This window comes from Dermacentor variabilis, chromosome 6, assembly GCF_050947875.1.
Source record: "Dermacentor variabilis isolate Ectoservices chromosome 6, ASM5094787v1, whole genome shotgun sequence".
Taxonomy (NCBI): Eukaryota; Metazoa; Arthropoda; class Arachnida; order Ixodida; family Ixodidae; genus Dermacentor; species Dermacentor variabilis.
Genome location: NC_134573.1, coordinates 157,508,613 through 157,531,836, shown reverse-complemented (window position 1 = coordinate 157,531,836; position 23,224 = coordinate 157,508,613). Strand labels below are relative to the sequence as shown.

General features: G+C 43.6%; 1 protein-coding gene across 1 annotated transcript in view; it reads left to right on the top strand.

The window, feature by feature from the left end:
- The first annotated feature begins 421 nt into the window (after positions 1-421).
- Positions 422-23,224, top strand: part of LOC142585545 (uncharacterized) — a 36,382-nt gene continuing 13,579 nt past the window's right edge. Inside the window, exons 1-5 of the mRNA XM_075696378.1 lie at positions 422-894; positions 3,014-3,669; positions 9,536-10,072; positions 14,839-15,027; positions 18,067-18,255. Coding sequence (XP_075552493.1) covers positions 609-894; positions 3,014-3,669; positions 9,536-10,072; positions 14,839-15,027; positions 18,067-18,255 — 1,857 coding nt within the window. The 5' untranslated portion in view covers positions 422-608. The remainder of the gene's footprint in view (positions 895-3,013; positions 3,670-9,535; positions 10,073-14,838; positions 15,028-18,066; positions 18,256-23,224) is intronic.

Sequence of the window (23,224 nt, the reverse complement as noted above, 5' to 3'; positions counted from 1 at the left end):
AAGACATACGTTATGTGCGCAATATTGTTTTTAGGGTGGGCAGAATTTTGAACCACGCAATTTGTCCAGTTTACGTTGAATTGTGCGTTTGTCGTTCAATGTAGTGCCTGTGTACAAGCGACGCGACAGGATGCGCTATCCGTCACGGACGGCTCGAGCGGAAGCCCTCAAAGCGGGTTGTGTTGTTGCAACGTTGGTTGTTGGCATTTGTTAGCGATATGGGCACAGACCGCGACACAGAGTGCCCGCTATCTTGCCTTGAAATTTTACTGCTACTGCAAGACTGTTATTTACGTAAGGAGTGCAAAAAAGAAAAGAGATACCCTAGCCTGAGAGACGTGAGCGCCCTCTGATGTAAACCATGTGCATACATGTTTTTGACGCATGCGTACTGGGGCATACAAAACAGAAATCAACGTTGCCCGACGTTGCTGCTCTTCAGAAGAAATTATTTTGCATAGTACGCTGTGCGCGATTGGTCCTACGGCTGTCTAGCCACGTCACGTGACTTTCAGCCGTTTGCATTGTCCAATGGTACGAGACGCGACGAAACCCGTTCGTATTCCGTCCTGCTGGGAGCGTTTTGTAGTAGAGGCAGGCCACGCAAAATGGCTTCAAGCTGCGACAACGTCATCGAAGATCGTGTTAAACGCTGTGCCAACCGAGAAAACCCGACGTCCGAGCCATCGTTGGAGAGGACTGGCAACGCCAACCCGAGCGGCGGCAGCCATTTGAAAAAGCGAGAACAGCATAGCTGCCTGAATCTGCCTGGACTGCCCCCAAGCAAGGCGTACGGCGCCGACCTCGCCACGGACTCGTCGCTGTCTGAGAATGACGACGAAACTGACATTGTAGCACCTCACTCGTCTGAGTGCGACATGGAAAGCGCACAAGGTACCGTTCACCTCGGAGCCTTTAGGAGCTAGGTAATCGCGCAGGCGCTTTGGGACGGGACATCCGTGCACCCGTCTCCTGGGTGATCTTAGCCCTACAAGCGTGAAACAGTCCGCTCCAACCTTGGATAGTCTGCGAGCGACGGCTATTTCGCTCACGCCTATTCTATGATCTCAACAACCGCCCGGGCCAGGTTGCGTCCACGGCAGTAATATGTGCGCAGCCAAACGGGATTACGAACGCTCTCGTAGGATCGCGGCTTATTGTGTTGACCGAAGTCACGTTGGTGTTGTTATCGCTTCTTTTTGTATATATATTCATCGTTCGGGCGGTCGGGTTTGTAGACAAGCGCGTTTTTTGTCATGGACCACTTCGCTTACCAGTGCATCGTTTGTCGTGATTCCGGCTCCACGCCCGACGATGATCAAAAACACTGAATGTATATTTTCAATATTTTCATGGCCGAAGCCTTTTCTATGTTGTACCGTCGTCTTGAGGACAAAAGTCGCGCTTACTCGCTCCGCCCACACGCCAGGTCGCGCTTTTCTTGAGAGGACTGGAAAAGGAGGAAGAAAAATTGTCCCACTCGGTCGGATCGGGGGCAGATGACAGCTTTCTAGATAAAGCGATCGATCCGTTTCCGAGCCTTGTCTCGTGAGGCGTCAAAATGAGGTCGGTTTCACGTAGTGTAGTTTGATCTCGCAGCACCTTTAGCGGTTTCGTCTCCTAAACACAACTGCGCTTCGTCGGATTCGAGGCGCGTCCCGTATGGTCTCGTCGCGATCACGGCCCTTCATGGCACGCGGTCCGCAAACTCCCGCCGAAGCGAGGCGTCCTTTCAAATTCCGCGTTGCTATTTCGGAAACGTTTTCCCCGTACCCGCCTTGCGTGCTTTCTTGGCGGGCCGCCGTGCGCGTCTGGCGTTTCCTGAAGCGCCTCGTCACCACGTGGACAGATCTGTTGTTGTGACTGCCTTGGTCGGGATTAAAGATATATCCGCTAGCCGTTAACTCCGAGGATAGCAAGCGCTTTAGCTAAACGTCACGGTGACCTTCGGGGTCGTGCGCAGTGCGCCGAAAATTGAGACCCGGCCCTTCCCGTTGCCGCTATAGATATGTTTCCGTGGATATCAGTGGCGTGCTCCGCACGTCTTGCCTCGAGAACTCAACTCGGGCGACAATTATCTTACTCTGTGTGCGTGCGGTTTGTTGACTACGGCAGCAGTTTTGTCATAAAAGCGATTATGGTTGCATCAAAGCGCGACTGCTCGAAAAGGCTAGTGGTGTGCTCACTGATGACATAATCTCAAGCCAAAATTTGGGTGGAAATACAAAAAAAGAAAAAGCAAAGGACAGCATACTTCATCTTCCGACGAGCTTGTTGGGGGTCCTTCAAGCAAGAAGGCTGTGAAGAATCACTTGAATGTGCCTGAAGGCCTTTGTATGGCACAGACACAGAGCCCTGTCATTTGACAGTTTGAGAATCGGAAGTGTTACCTTTAAAGCCATGATTCACTTGGCTTGTACTGCACTCTTGCCATTCTTCATGGGGTGTTTTGTGCAACAGATGGAATATAAACAAATAAAAAGGCAGTTAAATTTGTACTGGAAGTGCAAATGATACTCATTATTCGATATGTGCAATTTCTAGTGCTTTTTTCTCAGTAGTTTGCTTACTTAGGATAGTGCTCGCTTGTCATATTGAGATATTTATATATATTCATTGTCACAACTCCAGATTTTAAAATTAAATGGTGTTATGGTTAACATGCATTGTACCCTTGTTCTATGGGGCACTTCCGATTGTGATTGGTTCCCTTTCACCGCTTGTGTAAAGAAGCCAGTCGTGATCAAGAAGCTCAGATCAAGACAGAAAGTGCTTGTGTGGCGCCGACATAATGCTACGCTAGATTTCGAGAAATGATGAAGGCCCAGTCTTGTGGTTGTTTTACTGACAGGGACATTTAAAGCAACACATCAAACTGGCATCACCTTGCCCTTTAAATGTGCATAAGTTATGACAAAGTAAGGTTAATGTCCGTAGTGTGTGCTCTTATTCCTGCTGGCAATACTACCCATGTGCATTTCGAAAAATTGGTTTATTGACTCTTGCTCCGCAGGGAAAGAAACAGTTCCACAGACCATGCCATTAGCCGATCTGCCTTCGGTGCTTCAAGCTGCAGAAGTGGCCACCCATGTGTCTGCCGCCATCCCAAAGACATTGCAGTCTGCAAAAAGCTGCGAGGTGCGGCTAAATGGCACCACAACAGCGCAGCCTGCTCTTCTGGCCAGCAAAGATACTGCGGCAATGCCGAACTGTGTGACTTTGACAGTGCCAGAGCCTACCTCTGGGCTCCCATTAGCCGCAGCACCTGCAGTGGCACCCGTAGCACCATTGCCCGCTTCTTTGCCACAGCAAGCTGCTCCTTCCTCCGCTTGTTCATCTGCGCCTTGCTCGCAGACGTCGGAGCCAACCTCCGTTGAGGTGCTCGCTAAAGCCAAGAAGGACGGCGAGAAGAAGAAGCAGTCGACAAAGTCAGCCTCTTTGAAGTCTAGCTCCAAGCCTCACTCGTCAAACAATGGGGCTACCTCGAAGTCGGAAAAAAGCCGGACGAAGTCGGAGTCTTCCGATCGCAAGGAGCGACGCAAGAAGCACAAAAACCACAAGGATGGTGAGCTGCACCGTTCGAAGTTGTCCAGTAGCTCCAAGGAGGGAAGGAAACACACAGAACCTCCAGACAAGAGGCTGAAGATTTCAAGCAATGCGATAGCCAAGGTGAGCATTGTGGCCTATTTATACCTGTTCCATACGACTAAATTAACTGCCATTTTGAATGAGTGAGTGTCATTTGTGATTATTGCATTTCGGAGGCTGCTACATGGGAAAATGCAGTGACACTCGACGATGAATATGCTCCGTGAACATGTCTCACTCCATCTAGCTCCTTAAGACTGGTCACTGTTACCACTGGCAGTTGCAGCATACAAAAGGTTTTGTATTATTACAACTGTGTATGGTTTCATTTGACGAAAAGGAACTGCTGTGCATTGTGCAATCAAAGGTCAGTTTCACAGTGGTTGGCGCTATCTTGTCTTATGTGCAGTTGCCCTCATCCCAGCATGCATTGGAGCAGTTAAGAAAATTTTCCAGATGCGCAGTAGTGCATACCTGCCAACCTGTGAACATTAAAACTCGTAAAATCTTTGTACTCAACATCGAGGAGAGAAGGGAGCGTAGTTGCATGAAGTATGTTTTTCTTTAAGCTTGCTCTAAGCACATGCCTTTTGAGGGATACATAGCACATCATTAACACTCTTTTACCTTTAGACACAGCACACAAGCAGCAGCCAACTTAGAACAGCAGAAACTCGCAAGCAGCACATTGTTCTTAGTTCACAGGGTCCTTAACAGCAAGTCTACTGCTGCCAATTTCGCCTGCTTCAGGAACTTGCTCGAAGCAAGTATCCCTGTGGCATCCTTTCACCATCAAAATATTTCCAAGGGAAAGTTCAGAGACTGATAAGCTAATGCTTTCTAGCGAACAGAATTTATTTTTTCATAAAACTTGGCGTAATATTCGTAAAGTTTTAAAACTATCAGAAATTCATAAAGGTTTCAAATAATTTGGGAGGATTTGCAAGTGCGGTGGTGTTACCATAAAGCACTTCTTGTGAGCCTTATCTTTATTTTCTTCAGAATAAAAAAAAAAGAAGAAAGCTTTTAGAAATACTATTATTAATTTCGAGTGCTTTCTATAGCACCCTAGCAACATTTATTTATTTATTTCCTGTGTATCATCAAGCTGAGAAAATGGCAATGGTTGAAGAGCGCTTACTCACTGCGACACAGATTTGCAAATCGCATTGGTGTATCAATTCTGTCTTGCAAGCTCTTTGTGCATGGGCAACTGAAGTTTGTTATTTCTGTCCAAAAATGTTGCGCAATGGTAGGGTGTGCTACCTCACTTTATTATTTACACAGGCAGACTGTGCAAAACCATTTGCTGCTTTTTTGGCAGGATACTGTCGGGTTTAGTTCCAAAACACGCATAATTTCTGGCATAATCGTACACTGCCACCCTGATGTAATGCAGCCTGCTTTATGTCGCTGTTTGAAGAAGCTACACATTTGTAAAAAAGTCCAGGCAACTTTGTTGGCACTTCTTCATCACTCTTTGTTGATTTGAACAGCAATCCTTGAAAATTTGCTGGAAACTTTACCACCTCTATTAAAGGAGTACCGACACAAAATTTTGAAGTGGAGATAATGCGTGACATCGATTTATGTGGGTGCACACACATCGTCTGCAAAATATCAATGACGAATATAGCTTAGAACATATTTAAAATCAATTTTAAAGTAAGTGTGGGCAGCCAACCGCAAAACTCGACACCTTGCGACATGGACGTAAAGGAAGGATTGTAAACAACCGTGAAAGTGCTATGCCACGAATTTTCGTTGGCTGTCGTGCTGCTTGCATGTGCTTTTCTCAGTTGTTGCTTATAGTGGAACACTCTCCGTGTCGTTACAACTGCAGAATTAAGGGCTAGTTTTGGTTGTCTGCAGATTTCCTGCACTATCAGCTTGACTGTGCTGCGCTGACCAAGAATGAATTGAGAGTACAGCACAATGTGGCCTATATACTGCATTGTTGACTTCTGCCGAACACATTGAGGGTTGGGAATAGTGATGCATCGTTTTCCCCACGATAGCCTTCAGTGGCAGAACTGGATGCGCTGCTGTTGAATACCATGCAGTCCACAACGTTTGATGCAGATTGGTCATGTCTTATCATTGAACGTGGCCGATACGAGGATCTTGAGGTTCGCCCTTGCTGTTTCCGGCCGCGATATCCAAGTCACTACTTTCTGGTGTGTCGAACCAGAAGTGATTGGCCACGTCTCATACGGTGGACTCTCGCCTGCAGCAAATTGTTACCGCTGGATGAGGAAAATGATGTCGGCGATGGTGGCAAAAACATCACAAACACGTGAAGACGTTGCAGATGAACTAGCAACACGAAGCGGGCGTGCGCGTCAGAGCATATGTCGGAGGTTTTTGCAGTCGCACGCCCAGCTTGCATTCCTTTTGTGGCCCATCTCGTTGCTCTCTGAAACCGAAGCTTGGACTGGTCGCTGCAAGCAAGACTCTAAATAATTGCCTGTCGCACTCTGAAGTCAGGTTTCATGCCGTGATTACAGGGCTATTAGCTATTTATTAAAGCAGGAAAAAAAAACACCAGATCGAAATTTTTCGTGTCAGTACTCCTTCAACTGTGCCTGCTGAGAAAATTAATTTTTTCCAAATTTTTCGCCTGTGAGAAATTTTATGGGGAATGGGACAGCAGTGTTGCCACATCTTTGGGGCAGCTGCTTGTTTATATGCCCCCTGAGTGCTGCTGTTTTTGGTGCATGTTTCCTACCCTCAGCCCAACATCTTTTTTGTGGCCATTTGCTGCCTTGGACACTAGTTGCTAATACTCCCTTTATCAGTATTGCTCCAGACATATGTTGTGCATCCTATTACAGAGTACCGGGCTAAATATGTTGCTGAAAAAGAACCTCTACAAGGCTAATGAGCTTGAACTTATGTTTGTTTGGAATAAAATTGAGTCAACGCTAAAGAAGTTTTTGTGCCAGAATAAAGCTATGAGAGGAATTCTACGGGGAAGTTGAACCTCTTGAGAAATATCTTCCAGCATCTCAGCAAATGGTACTTCAAGAGTTGGGATGCATGTTTAAAATGACCTTTTGTTGCAGTTGCCAGTTTCAGGACCCTGTAGTATGACACACAATAACATATGCAGTGTAAATAAGATGAGAAAGGCCATTTTAATCCCATTAAGCCTCTTAGAGCTTGTGCTATTGGTATGAAAAGCTGCTTCTAGCTTCCAAAATTTCAATGCACCCAAGTGTGTCGTCATAATGTGTTGAAGCTCGTTCGTTTTGCCAAGTAATCTTTTTTTTTTGTTAGCGTGTGGATATTGTCTTTGTGTGGTGGGCGTTACGAAAAAAAAAATGAGTGCTCTTTTATGCCCAGCTTCATGATGTATTGATCTTTTTTTTTTTCTTAGTTTGCAGCAAGCACAGCTGCGGATTTGTTAGCTCTTCTCGCAAGAGCACAGCTGTGTTTTTGAACTGCTCCTGTTTTTATGCGTTATAGATGCATGCAGAACAGGACCGAGTGCCTTGCAACACAAGATAACTAAGATCTGCATTTGATTTTGGTGCAGCAGGGCAATGTTTTTTTTTTTTTTCACTATATGAAAGGCAGAAATTCTGTGGGGTGGTAAACTTGTCTGCCCTGCGAGTGTGCGGGTGTCATGTGTTGAAAGAACTGCGACCAGGGTTGCCAGGTTTGGCTACATTGCGCCGAATTAGCTACTTTTGAAGGCTCGCGGAGGGAAAATTTTTTGGTTGGCTACTTGGCTACTTTTAAAATCATTTTTCTATAAGAACTACGGACAAACCAGACAAAATATTACAAATAAGTGGTGTAATTCGCTTTACTATGCCTCTTATGACGCATGCGATGTGCAACGACGATCCTCACCATGTGTATTTGGTGTGAAGGACACAACCTCCACCTTGCAGCCAACGAAATTCATTGATAAGGAACATCTTCTGGCTCATTCCATGTGATATCTCCATTTATAGTTGACTGCTCAAAAAATTATAAGGTGAAAACAAGTTTTGTTACAGTTCCACGATGAATTTGAGTAAACGCATGTGAGAACATATCAATATATGGCTATAAAAATTACTATAACGCTTTCCTTAAGTGATATGAAATCTTGGCTAGTATATGATGTTTCCTTGCAAAGTTGACACATGGCACAGGGATAGATTGACAAATGACTAAAGAGCGAGAATTGTGCACACGGCATATTCGCTGGTACTCAAGTTCAATGACTACTTGCGTTTACTTCATCTTTTATACAGGGATAACAATTTCTTAATATGAATACCGAGCCACCAGTTCTAAGTTGGTCCCCAAAGCCATGTTTTAAATAAGTCTAAGTGCACTAAACATAACATTTCGAAGAGGAGCAGTTCATAATAAGCTACAGCAATGTTTTCTTCTTAAGTGATTGGCCTTGTGGCAGCCTGGCGACATTTTTGGCTACTTTTCACTTTCTGAATCGGGCAACCCTGACTGCAACATAGAGCTAATGGTTTTGTTACTATTCATTTATGACAGTGGTGCTGCAATAGGTTGCAGGCTTCTTTATCCAATCTTGTAAACGGATGCGCTTTAGAAGCGCCTAGCTGGCCTTTGGCTTTACATAATTCAATAGAAAACCTAGCTACTCAGTTTAAAGGGACATGAAAGAGAAATGCTAAGTTCAGACTGTATATTCCCTAATTAGTTAACTTGGCTGTAATTTTTTTTTTCAATTCATTTCCAATTTGTACAAAAACTGAGGGTGGCAAGGGAAAAACAGTGTCGAAGCACTGCTTGGCAAGCTTGCCTGCTCCCTTTAGTCAGCAGCCTACAGAGACAAATATAATCGACACATTTTTCATTAAGTACATGTATTATACATCATTTACACAAAAGGACTTCGTTCATTTCATTTATTTACATTAAGGACCCCACTAGGGGGTATTACATAAGGGGGTATGTCTCATATAAAGGGGGGAAAAAAAGAAACCATTCATTTTTGAACATGCTAGATAATTCTATACATCACTCACACAGAAATGCATGCTTGATGACAAAAATAAAAATGGTGTATCTGCAATATGTGCAGACAAAACGCATTGGTTATCAAAGCTTTGTTATTAAAGGAGAAAATTGAGGTAAACGCCTTTCTAGGGCTTTCTTTAATTCCTTCCCCCCCCCCCTTGAGCCGAAACCTCAGGGCCGGTATGTCAGGGTAATGTTGCACATTTCAAGGTATTCTTTCCTATTTGTGGCACTGTGGTTCAGTTAGTTTTTGAATCTTGCTACTCCTTTAGAATACAGTCTAATCCATCTTCACCGATAAAGAATTAAATGGACTAGAACAGACGCCAAAAATATCCATGGTGTCATGGTAACTTGGTGTGGGAACTTGAAGGTGGCTTTGCCAACTGTCTGCCTTGCATCTTTTCTGATATTCCAAGGTTCTGCTGACAGTGGGAGTGGCTTTTTTTTGGTTTTGTCGAAGCTGTAATTTTCTATTACAGCTGAAACGGTATTTTTCTCGTTAGTTTCCCTTTAAAACTTCATGTCTCAAGTTTGTGGCCTACAGGCTGCATGTAGCCTGCGTAGTCACTGTGTATGATCATTGAGCCATAAGTTGCGGGGCTTAACCTTTTCTCACTTTTCTCCCAAAAATGCCCCTGCACAGCTTAGCAGGTGCTGCATGCAGTGTTATGTTTAAGTCCACATCTTGTAACTATCCTTTCTTTCTTTTTTATTCCGGCCTTTTCGCCTTCTGCTATTGCCTTGTCCACTGCTGTGCTACCATTGCTGCCAGGAATTGGCCGCATGAACTTGCATAAGACATGAAAATGAGCATTCTTATGAAACGCCAGCCCTTCATTGTTATGAAATGCCAGTCCTTTGAGAGTCCTGGTCTGTGGCACTCTTGGGTTTTTGGTGCCATGTTAATCCAGGTTTCCTAATGTACTGTTACCCTTTCTTTCCACTACAGTCCTCCGGCCACAGCAGCAAGAAGGACCAGCTCCCACACAAGACGAAGCCACCACCTCCCCCAGCTCCACCGCCAGCGGTAACACCTTCCGTCAACGCTGTGGTGGCACCGTATCCCCATTCACATCATCAACCCCCATCTTCAACCCCATCGTCTGCCTCATCCATGCTCACATTCTCTCCGGTGAAGAGTACTGGCAGCGGGAGTGGAAGCAGTTGCAGTCGGTGCAGGCGTAAGTGTGCTTCGCTGCGTAATGTGGGCATCCAGTGCAAAAAGGAACGTCACAGCAGCGGCCACTCGACTTCTTCGTCGTGTGCGGCCCGCAACACCCTTGGCCCTCCAGCCGTGGTGGTCGGTGCGTGGTCCCTTGTCCCTCGGATGCCGGCTTCCCTGGAGTTTGGACACATGCGCCTGGGACGCTTTGTGCGCCGGGAAGTGCACCCCAACGGTGGAGGGGAAGTGCTGCACCTTTACTGGGACGAGATCTGCCAGCTTGAGCCAACTGACATGATGCGATTGGCAGAGGATTTCATCAAGGTGATTCTCTAATCGATCGCAGTGGCATGCTTGCACGTATGGTCAACAGGGCATATACTGAATCATTTTATGCTGTTCAGGGGTGCGTGAATGCAGTAAAACCTCGTTAATTAAAGAAATCAGATCATTCAGACTTGTCCTCTCATCCCGGCAGGCGTATGCATTATTTGATGCAGTCAAACTCTTGTTAATTAATTTTTCACCTACTTCAGGCGTTTTGAGCCTGTCCACCTGCCAGCCAGCCTGTGTGTGTGTGTGTGCGCGTGTGTGTGCGCGTGTGCGTGCGTGCGTGTGCGCAACCGTTTTCCCGCCTACCTGCATCACTGGGTAGTCCGTAGTAGAACGGTTAGTGCATTGGGCTGCTATGCTGAGGTAACTGGGTTTGAAACCAACCATTGGACCAACTTAGGTCACTCAGTATGTGCCATTGTGTACATACGTGCTGCTCTTCAACAAACCTTTTATGCCAACAAGGGTCACTGTAGATGCAGGACTGGGTAGGCATCACTGTTCAACAAAACTCTTTGGTGCCAACTTGGAGCACTGTCTATGTGCCAGAGGGTGTGCGCAGCCCTTCAATGAATGTCTTTGTCAACAACTTGGGCATCTAGGCATGTGCCACTGGAAATGTGCTGCTCTAGAGTGACGAAAAAGATCCCTTAAATTTATCGGATGCTGAATCGAATCGAACCCACATCAGAAGGGTTCCTCAACAACAACAACCCGATGCTTTAGCCGGCCGCGCCACAAATGAACTGGGTAGGTGCCGCTTTTCAAAGAACATCTTTCACGCCACTACTTTAGCAAGCTGTGCCATGAATGCACTGGGCGTGTGCCGCTCTTCAATGGAACTTGTCAACTTGGGTCACCGAGCATATGCTAATGAGTGTGCAGAAAGCGAGTGAACAAATCTAGGCATTTGCTGGCACCAGTGCACATGCTTCTCGTCTCACAGGCCATGTGAGGACTTCTTGGCAGTGCCACTATATGTCGCAGTGTGTCCGGAAAGAAGTGCGAGAGAGGAGAGTGATTGCTGGATGACTCGTTTCTCAGCATTTGCACGCATTGGCACGCCATGCATTGTGGGGGCCATGGGCAGGCTTGGTGGCAGCGCCGGCACTAGATGGTACCAAGTGTCCTTGGGGAAGTGCGAAAGAAGAATTACTAGGTAGAATTTCTAAGAATTACTGCCTACAGTGATCATGAGATGGGTTCTGCCACCATTTTTCTATAATGAAAGCGCCCTATAATCACAGGAAGAAAAGTGGGATCACAAATGTTTAGTGTGAACTTTTCCGTGCATGAAATATCGCTGGGGAACGAAGTGAAGTCATGCCAAGTTGCATTTGTGTAAGTCTTGTGTTACATTTAGTGTGCCGATTACATTTTGCTAATGTTGCTGACAATTAACTACTCTGCATTCTCTGAATATACTGTTGATTGCCAGACTTGCTTGGCACTTGGTTATTTTTGAAGGAACATGCCGTGTACTCTGCCATCTGCAAGTTAAGTTGTTCGATGCTGTATCATTGAATAGGGCAACTAATGCGATTGCCATTCCTTGGATACTTCAAGCATGTTTCGTTCTGCCGATATCTGTATAACCTATATTATAGCGCTGACTGCTACATGGTGCATTTGGTAAAATTGAGAATGCGGGCTCTTCTAAATAAATCTTTTAAGCCTAAAATAGATTCCTAGGTTATCGTGCCATGGCTCAGTCGAAGTCGGAGAACTGAACCCCAAACTACAGTGCCAGCAGCACAAAACTGGCTGCTGTTGGGAGGCTGAGATTATAGAAGATTTCTTCATTGCATTCGAAAGTTTAGGTGCTGTGATGTGTGGGTGTATTAATGTAATCATTGAAGTCAATAATTGAGCTAGTTTGTATGGATTCATTCTGAATACTGAGGGTCCTGTACATAAGGACCAAACAAAAAAGTAGGAGACGACACAACACAATTATCATTCTCGGCCTACTTCACCTGTTATCATTCTCAGAATACACTGTTATCGTGACTATGTCATCACCCATGGTCTTTATACTAAACATCACGGCGATGGCGCCAAAATGCACCTGGAGTGTCCGTATAATTGCTTTTGTAACAATAAGAAAAGTAGCTTTTTGTCCATGTTCATTTCCCTTTACTTTGTTTCAACGTATCAATTAAGAGAAAAAAATAATTTTCCTTATGCTTTTCTTAGCTTCATATGGTTGTGACTAACGAAAATCGGTCCCTCTGGTTCTTCTAGCCAGTATTGGCAGTTTAGGAAGGTCTAGGAAGGCCCACTTTAGTGAATAGTTGCATGGTGTTATCACCTGGCCTACCTTTTATTTAACAATGGACCCAATTATTGAATAGCAAGTGAAGATGAGGCCTCGCTGATGTTATTTTTTAAGGACTCTGCGTAGCATTGATCACAAAATGCTGCAAATTCCATCATAGTAACCCACTCCGTCTAATTACTTTTACTGTAACGCATGGGATTGCCGTCACAGGACACCTGCAGCACTTAGAACGTAATGGAAATTGTATAGTTCGCTGGTTACTTGAACAGATACCTTTTTGAGGATTCAGGTTAGGGTGCAGCTTCGGCTTGGCTTTTAGGCTCTTAAGTGAGAACAGCAGTTGCACAAACAGCACTGCTGCAAAACACAGGCATTTACATTGCTAGTTTTCTGCTGCCACTGCTATCTCAGTGAGCAAAATATTAACCCCGAAAGGATTTTGACACATTGTGTTGATTTTATGAAAAACTTATCTGTGGTGACATGTTCTGTCCTGTGAATTGTGAGAGAATGTGGTCACAAATGTCCTTGTAATTAATGCAAGTAAAATGTAGCAGCGCATGCTGGCATGGAGCTGGTGCCTGGTGTGTAATATGAAGGCTGTAGAGATGAAAACTCTGTAATATAAGAACTAATCGTAACTGCTAAAAAGTTTTTTTGATATCATGCAGCTCTCTGTTATTGCCAGAACAAACTGCAACAGCAATTGTTGCTAATTTTCTCGTCATTGTTGTGAAACTAATGCCGAAAACACTCTTACACCTCCTTGAAAATTTGTTTCACGTTTCGGTCACCTCCTATTAGTAAAGTCTGGCGCTGTCCGCAGATATTACAGTTCAGTAAATTACAGCTGATTAAACTCTGAAACAAAGTAACATAGTGAAGCGGCACGAAGTTTATGTGAAATTGTTATGCCATATACGACAGTATTGCACTAGCTAAAGTTCTTTAAACGTTCATATCCGCAGATATTACAGTATGTCATTGTAAAAACAAAAATCTCGTCTATAGTAGCACAATGCTACAAAGGAAGCTCTTCCTTCACCTTGCAGATTTCTGCTGAGGTGATTTGCGGCTATTTAAGTTTTTTCTGCTGAAGAGTTAGACTTGTGAATCTCATAGTGCCTAGTTTTCGTCAATATTTATTGTAAAAAATTTTTTTGTATTCTAAATGAAGCATTTACTGTGAAAATATCTAGAATATTCTAAACTTTGCTTTTCGGTGCGAGACATCGCATTCAAGACTATTCAGCATTTAACTTCCATCTTAAGGCTGCTGTGCATGTACAGTCATTCTGAAAGGAAATGTGAGTAAAGAAAAGAGATGGTGCACATTTCCTTTTCCACATAGGCCAGTGTGTCTGACACTGTCATGATTAATTCATTCAAAGATGCTTAGTTTTGGAGCTAGAGCATATTTAATGCTGCGTTATGCCGTGGTCACACATCACAGTCAAAAACCTTCCTGTTTGTGTTTCATTCTGACAGGATGCTGCTATCCTGCACTTTTGTTCTGACCAACATTTCATTCGTGGTGTGGATTGTTGCTATCTTAGGCAAAGCTGTTTTGGCACACCCATACCTTGCGGTTGTGTGCTGCTTATCAGGAGCTCTTGTTGATAAGAATGGTAAACTACTCATATGAGATTGCATCCTACATAGGGTATGGTAGAGGTGAGAAAAAGGCAGCCTGACTGAAGCCATAGTTCAACCTATAATGGGGTTGGGCTGGAGTTCTAGCCAGCTCTTTTTTTACTACTATTGATGTCAGCTTGCTTTGTTTAGAATACATGCATTGCTTTGGCTCATAGGGTAGTCTGGCATGGTTATGCTGTAAAATAATATTTATTATTTATCTACTTGTGCACTTTCTTATAGTGTGCTTTTGTTTATAAGAAACTATTGGGCTTAAGCATGAAAAATTCCACTCCACATCTGACCAGGTTCCTTTCCTATAAACTCTGTATGCGCTGGAGGGTGACAATAAATTGCATTGGCACAACTTGCAGCAGAAAGGTTTCATTCATATAAAACATAGAGAACATCAGCATGAGGTGTACCTCTGGCTCCTAATACCTAATAGAAAACACATAAAATGTAATTGCAACAAACTGTAGGAGGAAAGCACATCACAAACACAAGTATTAGGTAGATAGATGTTGTTCCTAATGTAGGTTTTCTATTACTGCTCCTTTTTTTGGGCATGTTGACTTGTTCACCTGCGCTTCTTAAATGTGACCTGCCTACACACAAATGGTATGCTAAATGCAATGCATTTGCTCACTTAGTAGACCCCGTTACTTTCTTTTTTCTTACCCTTTCTGAACTTTCAAGGTATCTTGAAACTATTTGAGGGTAAAAAACTTTAATAAATGTTATTAAATATTCTGTTGCTGTAGCTCGCATTCCCCTTTGCAGATATTGTGAGGCAGTTTGTTTTTCTCCTCCTCATGATTTATTTCTTTTTGCGTTGCAGGAAACATTCTATGAAGATCCGCCAGGTGTGGCTCGCTACGTCATGGGCATTGTGCACGGTGCAGCGCAAGATATGCCCGATTTTGTCGACTACTTTGCCGAGCACCACCCCAACCAGGTGGTTAAGTGTGGGGTGCTGTGCCGCCATTCAGACATTGAGACCACTTCCATGGTCAAGTTTCAGGAAATGGTAAGTGCTGTTTAGTAAACATCATTTGCATTCTGCTGATCTCATGTGTTTTTGTGTATGTAGTGGTAGACTGCTTTTAACCCTCTCAGGGTCAACTTGTTTTTGCCATATGCGACCGTCCAGGGTCGACTTTTGTTATTGCAGATTTAAATTCTTCAGAAGGACCTATTTTGAAAAAAAGTTTACCGTAATTATTCAAGGGTGACCGTAAAGTGAGGAACAAATATTTCGCGTTGGTATGTATGTACTGCTTATTCATGAATAATACCAATAAAAAAAGGAAATAAACTTATAAGAATTAAGAATATGATGCATTGTTATACACATAGTTGAAGACTTAGAAAATGCGCACGCGAGACTATTTTGCAAGTCTCAAATGTTCCTGCTCTTACACTAATATTTACGTCCATAGTGTAATCGACCTGCGTAGATGAGCGCACTCAGGAAAACTGTATGGTTGTGTGCCCATCAAAAAAGCCAAACCTGTGACAAACTTCTGCTAATCTTCACCTTATCGCCAACCAGAGGCAATTAGTTTTCGCGAGTCTCCAAAAAGAAAGGAAAGGAAACGCATGCGCAGCAGCATCCTTCGTATACGCACCCCTGTGAGCAATAAAAATCTACAGTAACAGGCGGTCGCCCTTTGAGCGTTTAGTAACAAGATAGGCAGCAGTTTTGCGAGTGCAAGAAGCCGAAATCACCTGTGGAACAGAACCCAGATTAACCGCCATGGGCGTGCCAGTGCGCGAGCGGTAGTATATAGACATGCAGGAACAAACCATGCAACGAAAACTGAGAGAGGGAGGCACGAGAAAAAAAGTCAGTGTATTCCCACATAGTGACAGCACATGCCAGGAATGAAAAACTTAGGAATTTGGCATGGCTTATAAACATACAGACGGCATTGTAAGTATACGGCATCGGCTATTTTGGACTCGTTTGCAGCGCCGTATATTTACGTCATTGACTCTGAAAAGCTTAAGATGAACTTGAAGGGACTACGAAAATTCCTTTGTTTTAGCAGAAGGGATTCACAAAACTCAAAAGCTGCTATTCCTTGTGTACCCAAAAGCCCACGCACAAATAAGTAGTAATACACTAAACAGCATTAAAACCAAAAGCCCAAAAGAAGACTTGGTTTTATTTTAATGGTTGAGAGGGCATTAAACAAGACCTTTTCTTCCTAACTTTCTTCTAAATTTCTAAAGTAACTGATTCATTGTAAAAAGCTCTCATTATTGCAGTATCAGTACCAGTTCATTTGTTATTCTCTGTTGTCTTTTACTAAAAATGTTTTTTGTCTGAGTTGCACATAGGCAGAGCCGCAGAAACAGCTTAAAAGAAGCACAATATTTCTTGGAACAGAAGTCAAGTGTGCTTTTGTTGTCCTCCATGCAGCACATTATTGATGGCATGGCACAGAAAGGAAGTTGCAGAAGCGCAGGCCGCAGAATGTTTTTGTCGAGCCGCATCTGCTCAGGAGGCTCTGATTCTTCCTTGTAAACTTGAATACTAATTTGAAGCTCTGAACATGACTCACTAGAGCTTTCCATATCTAATTGTTTATTGAGGTGAAGAACTGTCCAAAAACACCATGATTCCAACACTGAAAAGATGGCCATTGTTGCTGCTACCGCCTTACTCCACACCGCCCTTTTTAAAACCCAGGGAAGCCAGTCATCTGTTTCATTTCCGCAACTGAACCTTCAAATAAACAATTTTCTGGGTTAGTGCCACTTAATAGCACATTATTCCTACCAAAGTGACAAAACAGTTACCTCTCATCTGTGGCACTCAGTAGACTGAAGGGAATGCCCGTACAAGTTCGACTTGTTTTTAGCACAGAAAAAGATAAAAGATTTAAAAAAAAAGCATTTATTGAATTTGCTCATACAGTTAAGCATCAATGCATAATGAAGTCAGTAAGTCGGCACTTTACTTTGTTATATTGAAATTCAAACTTTAGGGAAAGTATAGTCGCAGACCAATTCTTTTTTACACGGAAAGAGCAGTAAAAAAATGTCACAATAATCAGGGAGGCCGAAAAAGCTGATTTCAATGACAAGAAGCCAGTTTTGTTAAACTTAAGAGCCACCAACACTCTGTGAAGAGGACAAAGTCCTCTTCATAAACCTGTCATATACCTTCATTAATGCCTGTCAATTGCCACAAAAAAGCTTAGCTTTAATAATGCATGGAAGCAAGGTAACAACCTGAATTACGGCAACTTTGTTCATGGCCGCTACATTTCCTGTTTTGCGACACCATGCTCACATATGTCTGAAAAATCAAGCAAGATCTGGTATGGGATCGGAAGTTTTGGTTGGTGTTATGTGTTGGTTGAACTAAAGACCTATAATTCCATTTGATCAGAGAACACCTAAGGGGCATTACAGGTTCGGTTGGCATACTCTTTCATGAGTACGTTGACTTAGACTTGCTCCACACCTATTTAACAGCCGTAGGATTGTTAGTGAGCATTAGTGAGTGACAATGGGTTTGAGTATGAATGGGAGTGAACACCGGTTAACACGAGTACGAATTATATTCTGTTATTGTTGATTCTGAATGGACTTGAGTATGAACGTGTGTGAGTGGGTGCAAGCAAGTGTGAATAGCAGTGACTGCGAACGTGAATGAATGTTGGTTGGTATGCGCACTCGCGAACGAATGTGTGTACACGCGAGTGTGCGGGAGTACACTCGTGTGTATTCTCGCACACTGCGGGAGTACACACGAAAATATTGCGAGTGGGTATGAGGGAGTAACCACTTAATACTCCTGACCTATGGGTAGGGGTGCCACAAGTAAGCAGCTCGAAAAAATAAACCTTTGTTGCTGGCTAGCACTTGTCTATCATCTCTTTTTCTGTCTGTCTCTGCGCTAAGATTTTACCTGGTATAATCACACTTCATATGTCTTCATCTGATTGTTTCGTTCCCTACGTTCGTCTACATCTCTCCTTAATGGTACACCATTTGGCCAGGCAGAGGGCGTTACCAATTTTGTTTCTTGCGTTGTTCCCCTCTGTGCGTGCAGGTCGGGCGAACGTACAGTAGCGGCACATACCGAGCTGGTCCCCTGCATCAGTTGAGCCTGGTGGGCACTGTGCACGAGGAAGTGGGCGGCTACTTCCCCGAGTTCCTGGCAATACTCGAGAAGTGCCCTTTCCTGTACCTCACCATGCCCTGGGGTCCCCTGTCACGTGAGAAGTTGGCGTCGCCAGAGGTGAGCAGGGAAATCACGATTAAGTCTTTGTTAGTCCCTTAGTACGTTGCTGTTTCTTATATATATTTCTTGCCTTCCTTTTCTCTGTAATCCTTGGGCCCTGAGAGTAGATGAAATGCATACCCCGTCAGACAGTACTGATGGAGTTATTACTGCTCTGAAATTGAAAGCAAACGTTTCTTGTTCTGGAAGGATAACATTGACGCAGAATAAGCTTGGTTACACCATATTGAAATTCTAGAGGCAGTACTTGAAATTTAATTAATCCTTATTAAGGAAAGAACTGCTGCACATATAATTACTCAGCCTGGCAACTTTTTGTCTTCCGCTTTTCTGGCTTAAAGAAATGAGTATCCGGAAGCTCTAGAAAGGTGACAGAATGTCACTACATGAAAGAGCACTTCTCTTGTGCTCAAGTAGTAAATACTGCTATCTGGACACCGGTGAGATGTAGATGAGGGAAAACAAATTTATGGAGGCATTCAGGTCTTCAGTTGTATGTTTATGCATGGATGTTCTGAAGAAATTTTGTAGAACTCAAGAGTAATCCACTAGCTTAGCCTGAGTTGCACATTTATGTGGGCTACACATGTAGGAAAGCCACTTGCTATTACATAGCCTTGACAAAACAACAGAGCTACTTTGCAAGAATTGTGCAGTACTTTGAAAGAATTTCATGTTCAAACCACTGTTAAAATCAAAATTTATTGTTTTCTTTCTTGGAGCACTGTATATGCAGTGCAGTGATTACAAATTACCGTACTTACTCGCATAATGATCACACTTTTTTGTCAGAAAAATTGACGCAAAATCAGGGGTGTGATCATTACGCGGGGGTAAATTTCCCGCAAAAAGAAAAAGAAATTTTTTTGTCCCACGTTTGCTGCGGGACACCAAAACGAAAATGATGGCCGGCTGAGCAAGCCGAATGCACCGAACATGATTTTTTTTTCTTCTCGTGAGTACATTACATGCATTGAAACAGTTTCTTCCGTATCAGTAATGAATAATATTGTTAATATCGGCAAGTTTGCGGCAATAACATAGCCATGTCCACTTTGAGGGGACAAAAACAGATGGGCGCGCTTAGCTGCCAGTGACATAGAAACACATGGCCAGCATGCTGCGGAAACTGCGGCATCTGTCTTCACTACTATCCTAATACGGCACGTTTCCGCTAAGGGTGGGTAAATATCTTAGCTGTGTTACAAGCGTCGGCGTATGAATAGGGTACACTTTTAACGTAACAGTGTAAACGTGGCTACTATCGTTGCCGCTTGCGATTTGTTTCGTGCCCACGAGTGCAGAGGAGAAGAATCGAAAGGCGCCTTTTTTGTTGTTGACCACAACCATTATAAAGCCTACACATAATAAAGGCAAGTTTGGTCGCAGCTTCCTTTTAGTCATGGAAGGGCGGAAAGCGATGAAGGTAATGAAATGAGGCATCTACTTAAGAATGTTTGGTGCGTGCAGACCGCTTGGTTTGTCTTGAAGAGTCATTCGCATAGCATTCGACAGTGGGTAAGCGCAATCAATATTAGCTAGACTTGGCACACGACATATCGCTGCGGCAAGTTCGGGGTGCGATCATTACACGGGAAATTTAAAAAAATCGAATTTTGACGGCGAAATTTAGAGGCGTGATCATTATGTGAGTAAATACGGTACTGCACTATATCTGCTGCTGTGTGCTAGCTAATTCAATATCTCAATGAAAAAAATTGGCATAAATCCACAAGGTGGAGGTAAATTCACCAAATACAAAGTTAGTATCCACCTTGTTCTATTGCAATATTAAGAAATGAGCTTGTATGTCCCTTGGAAGGAAATCTTTACAGTTATTTATTTATTTATTTTATTAGAATTTTTCAACACAATCTGGTCAAGGGGTCGAACGTGGGAGAAGAACTACACTGGGAGCTTTATGTGCTGCATTTGGAACCAGTAGTAAAGTATTTAGGCAGGTTACTTCATAGGCACTTCACCTTGAACCACCATGTAGTGTTTGTGTGTAATCGATTAAGAGCAATCAATGCAGCTATGTACAACCTAAGGGGAAGTGCCCTGAAAGAATTGGTTGAGTCACTGCTGACTTATGACATCACGTTACATTGGTCCTGTTCAGAACACAAAAAAGCAATGTATAATTAAAGCAATAAAAAGAGTTGTGCGAACACTAGCTTACAGAAGCGACTTACAGCAAGCAAACAGAAAAGAAATTTTGCAGTATGCTGGAAATACTACAGGTGCACCAGCTTTTTTGTGACACTGTACTGACACAATACTATTTTAGAAGTTTACTTAAGACGGCAGTTAACAAAGCAGTCTTCCTTAGAAAAACAGACAAGTACTTTAAACTCCACATACACCAATTATGGCAGAAAAACACGAAATTCTTACATTCCAGAAATTTTAATCAACTTGGTGACTATTTGCATAATGTAAACACAAAAAGAAATGAGAAATTGGTGCATGACAGCCCTTTTTAAAGGTTGATCTTACTTACCAGTTGCTATGTTACTCACGTTTTGCTTTCTTTTTTTCTTTATTTATTTTAGTTTGTGATGAGCAGTTGTGTGTGATGATTGATAAATAGACGTTAATTAAATTCTGGGGTGTTACATGCCAAAATCACAGTATGATTGTGAGGCACACCATAGTAGGAGACTTCAGATCAGTTTTGACCACCTGGGGTTCTTTTCACTGACTCCCACTGCGCGTTACATGAGTGTCCTTGCATTTCACTCCCATCGAAATGCAGCCACTGTGGCTGGGATTTGATACTGCGATGTCGGGCCCAGCAGCACGACGCCAAAAGCACTATGCTAATACAGCAGGTATTCAACAGTGTTTGATGTAGGTGATAATTCATTATGTCCGCGTCCATTGTAACCAGGTTTCATTGTTATTCCAAGCAGAAATATAACATGCAAGTACCGTATTTACTCCATTCTAATGCGCCCTCGATTGTAACGCGCACCTGTTTGCCATGTTAGAAGGAAGTCCTTTACAGTACCACTTACCTCATTATTTCATACAGAAATACAACTTTCTCTCATTTGAAAAAACAGAGATTTACTCCCAATGCACTAAAGTTGCGATTAAAAAAAAAGTTGCAGTTTCGCCCAAAAGGCGAAGCATCGATTACATTAGCAAATTAGTAGGCAGCTATACGAAAAGTAAGGATAGAAGATTTATTGGCCATATAAACTTTTAAACATTCACTTCCTAACTAAATTTAAAAGCATGGTGTCACACACGCACAAGCAAACATGAACACGTCTCACTCAACGACGGTGGAAACTTTTTATGGGAATGCTGGAGTGAGGAGGTGCTGTAGCAGAAGCGAGCGAATTGACCTTTGTGCGGCCTCTCGCTTCAATGTGAACCAAGCGACGAGAACACAGTGCGGTGGGCCTAGATGGCTAGACTGTTTCCATATTGCAGATTGCTTTCAAAATAGGGGCCACACGGCCGTGTCTACGCAGCAGCCACTGGAGTAGAACGCCTCTCCTGTTTGCGCCAGTCCCGTACGCAAGTTTCGTAAACTCCGTACGCCCGCGATGCGGCCCGATTTCCACCTATCTCCACACACATGATCACTTCCCTTTTAATTGCGGCGATGTGATGAGCACTCGGTATGTCTTCGCAATCGGCACTTCCATGCTGATAGAGCAAACGCATAAAATGGAACGACGGACAGTGCACTAATGTAAGCATGTGTACTACAGCACATGGAGGAAGCTAAGGCAGCTAGGCTCGAAGCGCGTACAAGGCGCCCATATTGAAATGCCGATGGCGATGTGGTAACACAGATTTAGGGTTGTACTCGATTCTAACGCTCACACAATTCTTTTTATGCAGTTTGTCGGGGAAAAAGTGTGCATTAGGTTAGAGTAAAAACGGTACTTGTACACATTAACATATTATCATAACGCTGTCCTGAGAGATGTTGCGATGGGAGGTATTATGTAAGCCTTTCCTTTTGGACACCTTTAAGGGGCCCCTGAAACAGTTTGGACAAATTTCGTAGACATATAGGGTACAACTACAGTAAAACATTAGCACCATGATTAAGAGAGCTACGGATGATTACAAGTTACCCTCCTCCCCATCCAGACTTTTCTTTCTCAACTCGTTAGCCAAGGGATCAGGGCTAAGCTCTGCCTTCACTGGCTCTGGGTATCATCTGCTTCCGGTTGTCTTGGAGCCAGCGCGCGAAGCTTCTCCAGCCTTTCCGCTGGCCGCCTGAACATCAATCCCCCGTGAGAGCTATCCAAGCAGTGTGCGTTGCGGTCATTGTGCCACAGCGCCAAGCGTGTGCGGTATTTCGGTAACCGCAGGCGAGCTGGGTGTTTTAGCAAGTGGGTGGAGGCGTAAACTTAAGCCCCTTTATAGTATACCACTACTGTGATAACTATTGCTGCAACCAAGTGTAAAACATTTTGAAGATTTAAAAAGACGTGTTCACGATTACGCTTCTACCAAAAATTTACACTATTTACACTAGTAGAATACACTTGGTTACTGCTATATTAGCTCTATGTTTGGCTAATTGAACTCCGTGCCACAATGGCTGCACCATGCAGGCCGTCCACATTTGCACCTCTGCTCATCCACTAAAACGCCTAGTCTGCTTGTACTTACAGTTACCTGAACACCAGACACATTAAAACTCTCTATTATGGTAGTAATCTTCCAGCGTGAAGTAATGACTGCAAATGCGTGGATCTTGGCACTGATCGGCACCGACAGTCTGATGTGCTGCAGCAACTCCGCTCGTCTGCTGCCTTACAGAGAGACACGATGCCACACCTTGACATATTGTCGATCACTATGTTCGCCCGTGTTGCAGCACACAACACAACAAGGGCGAACCACGGTGTGCGCGAAAGGAAAGCTTGAGACCAACACTGACCGCGCAGCTCGTGTCAACACGGAGCACATAATACAAGCAGATGACACTTGC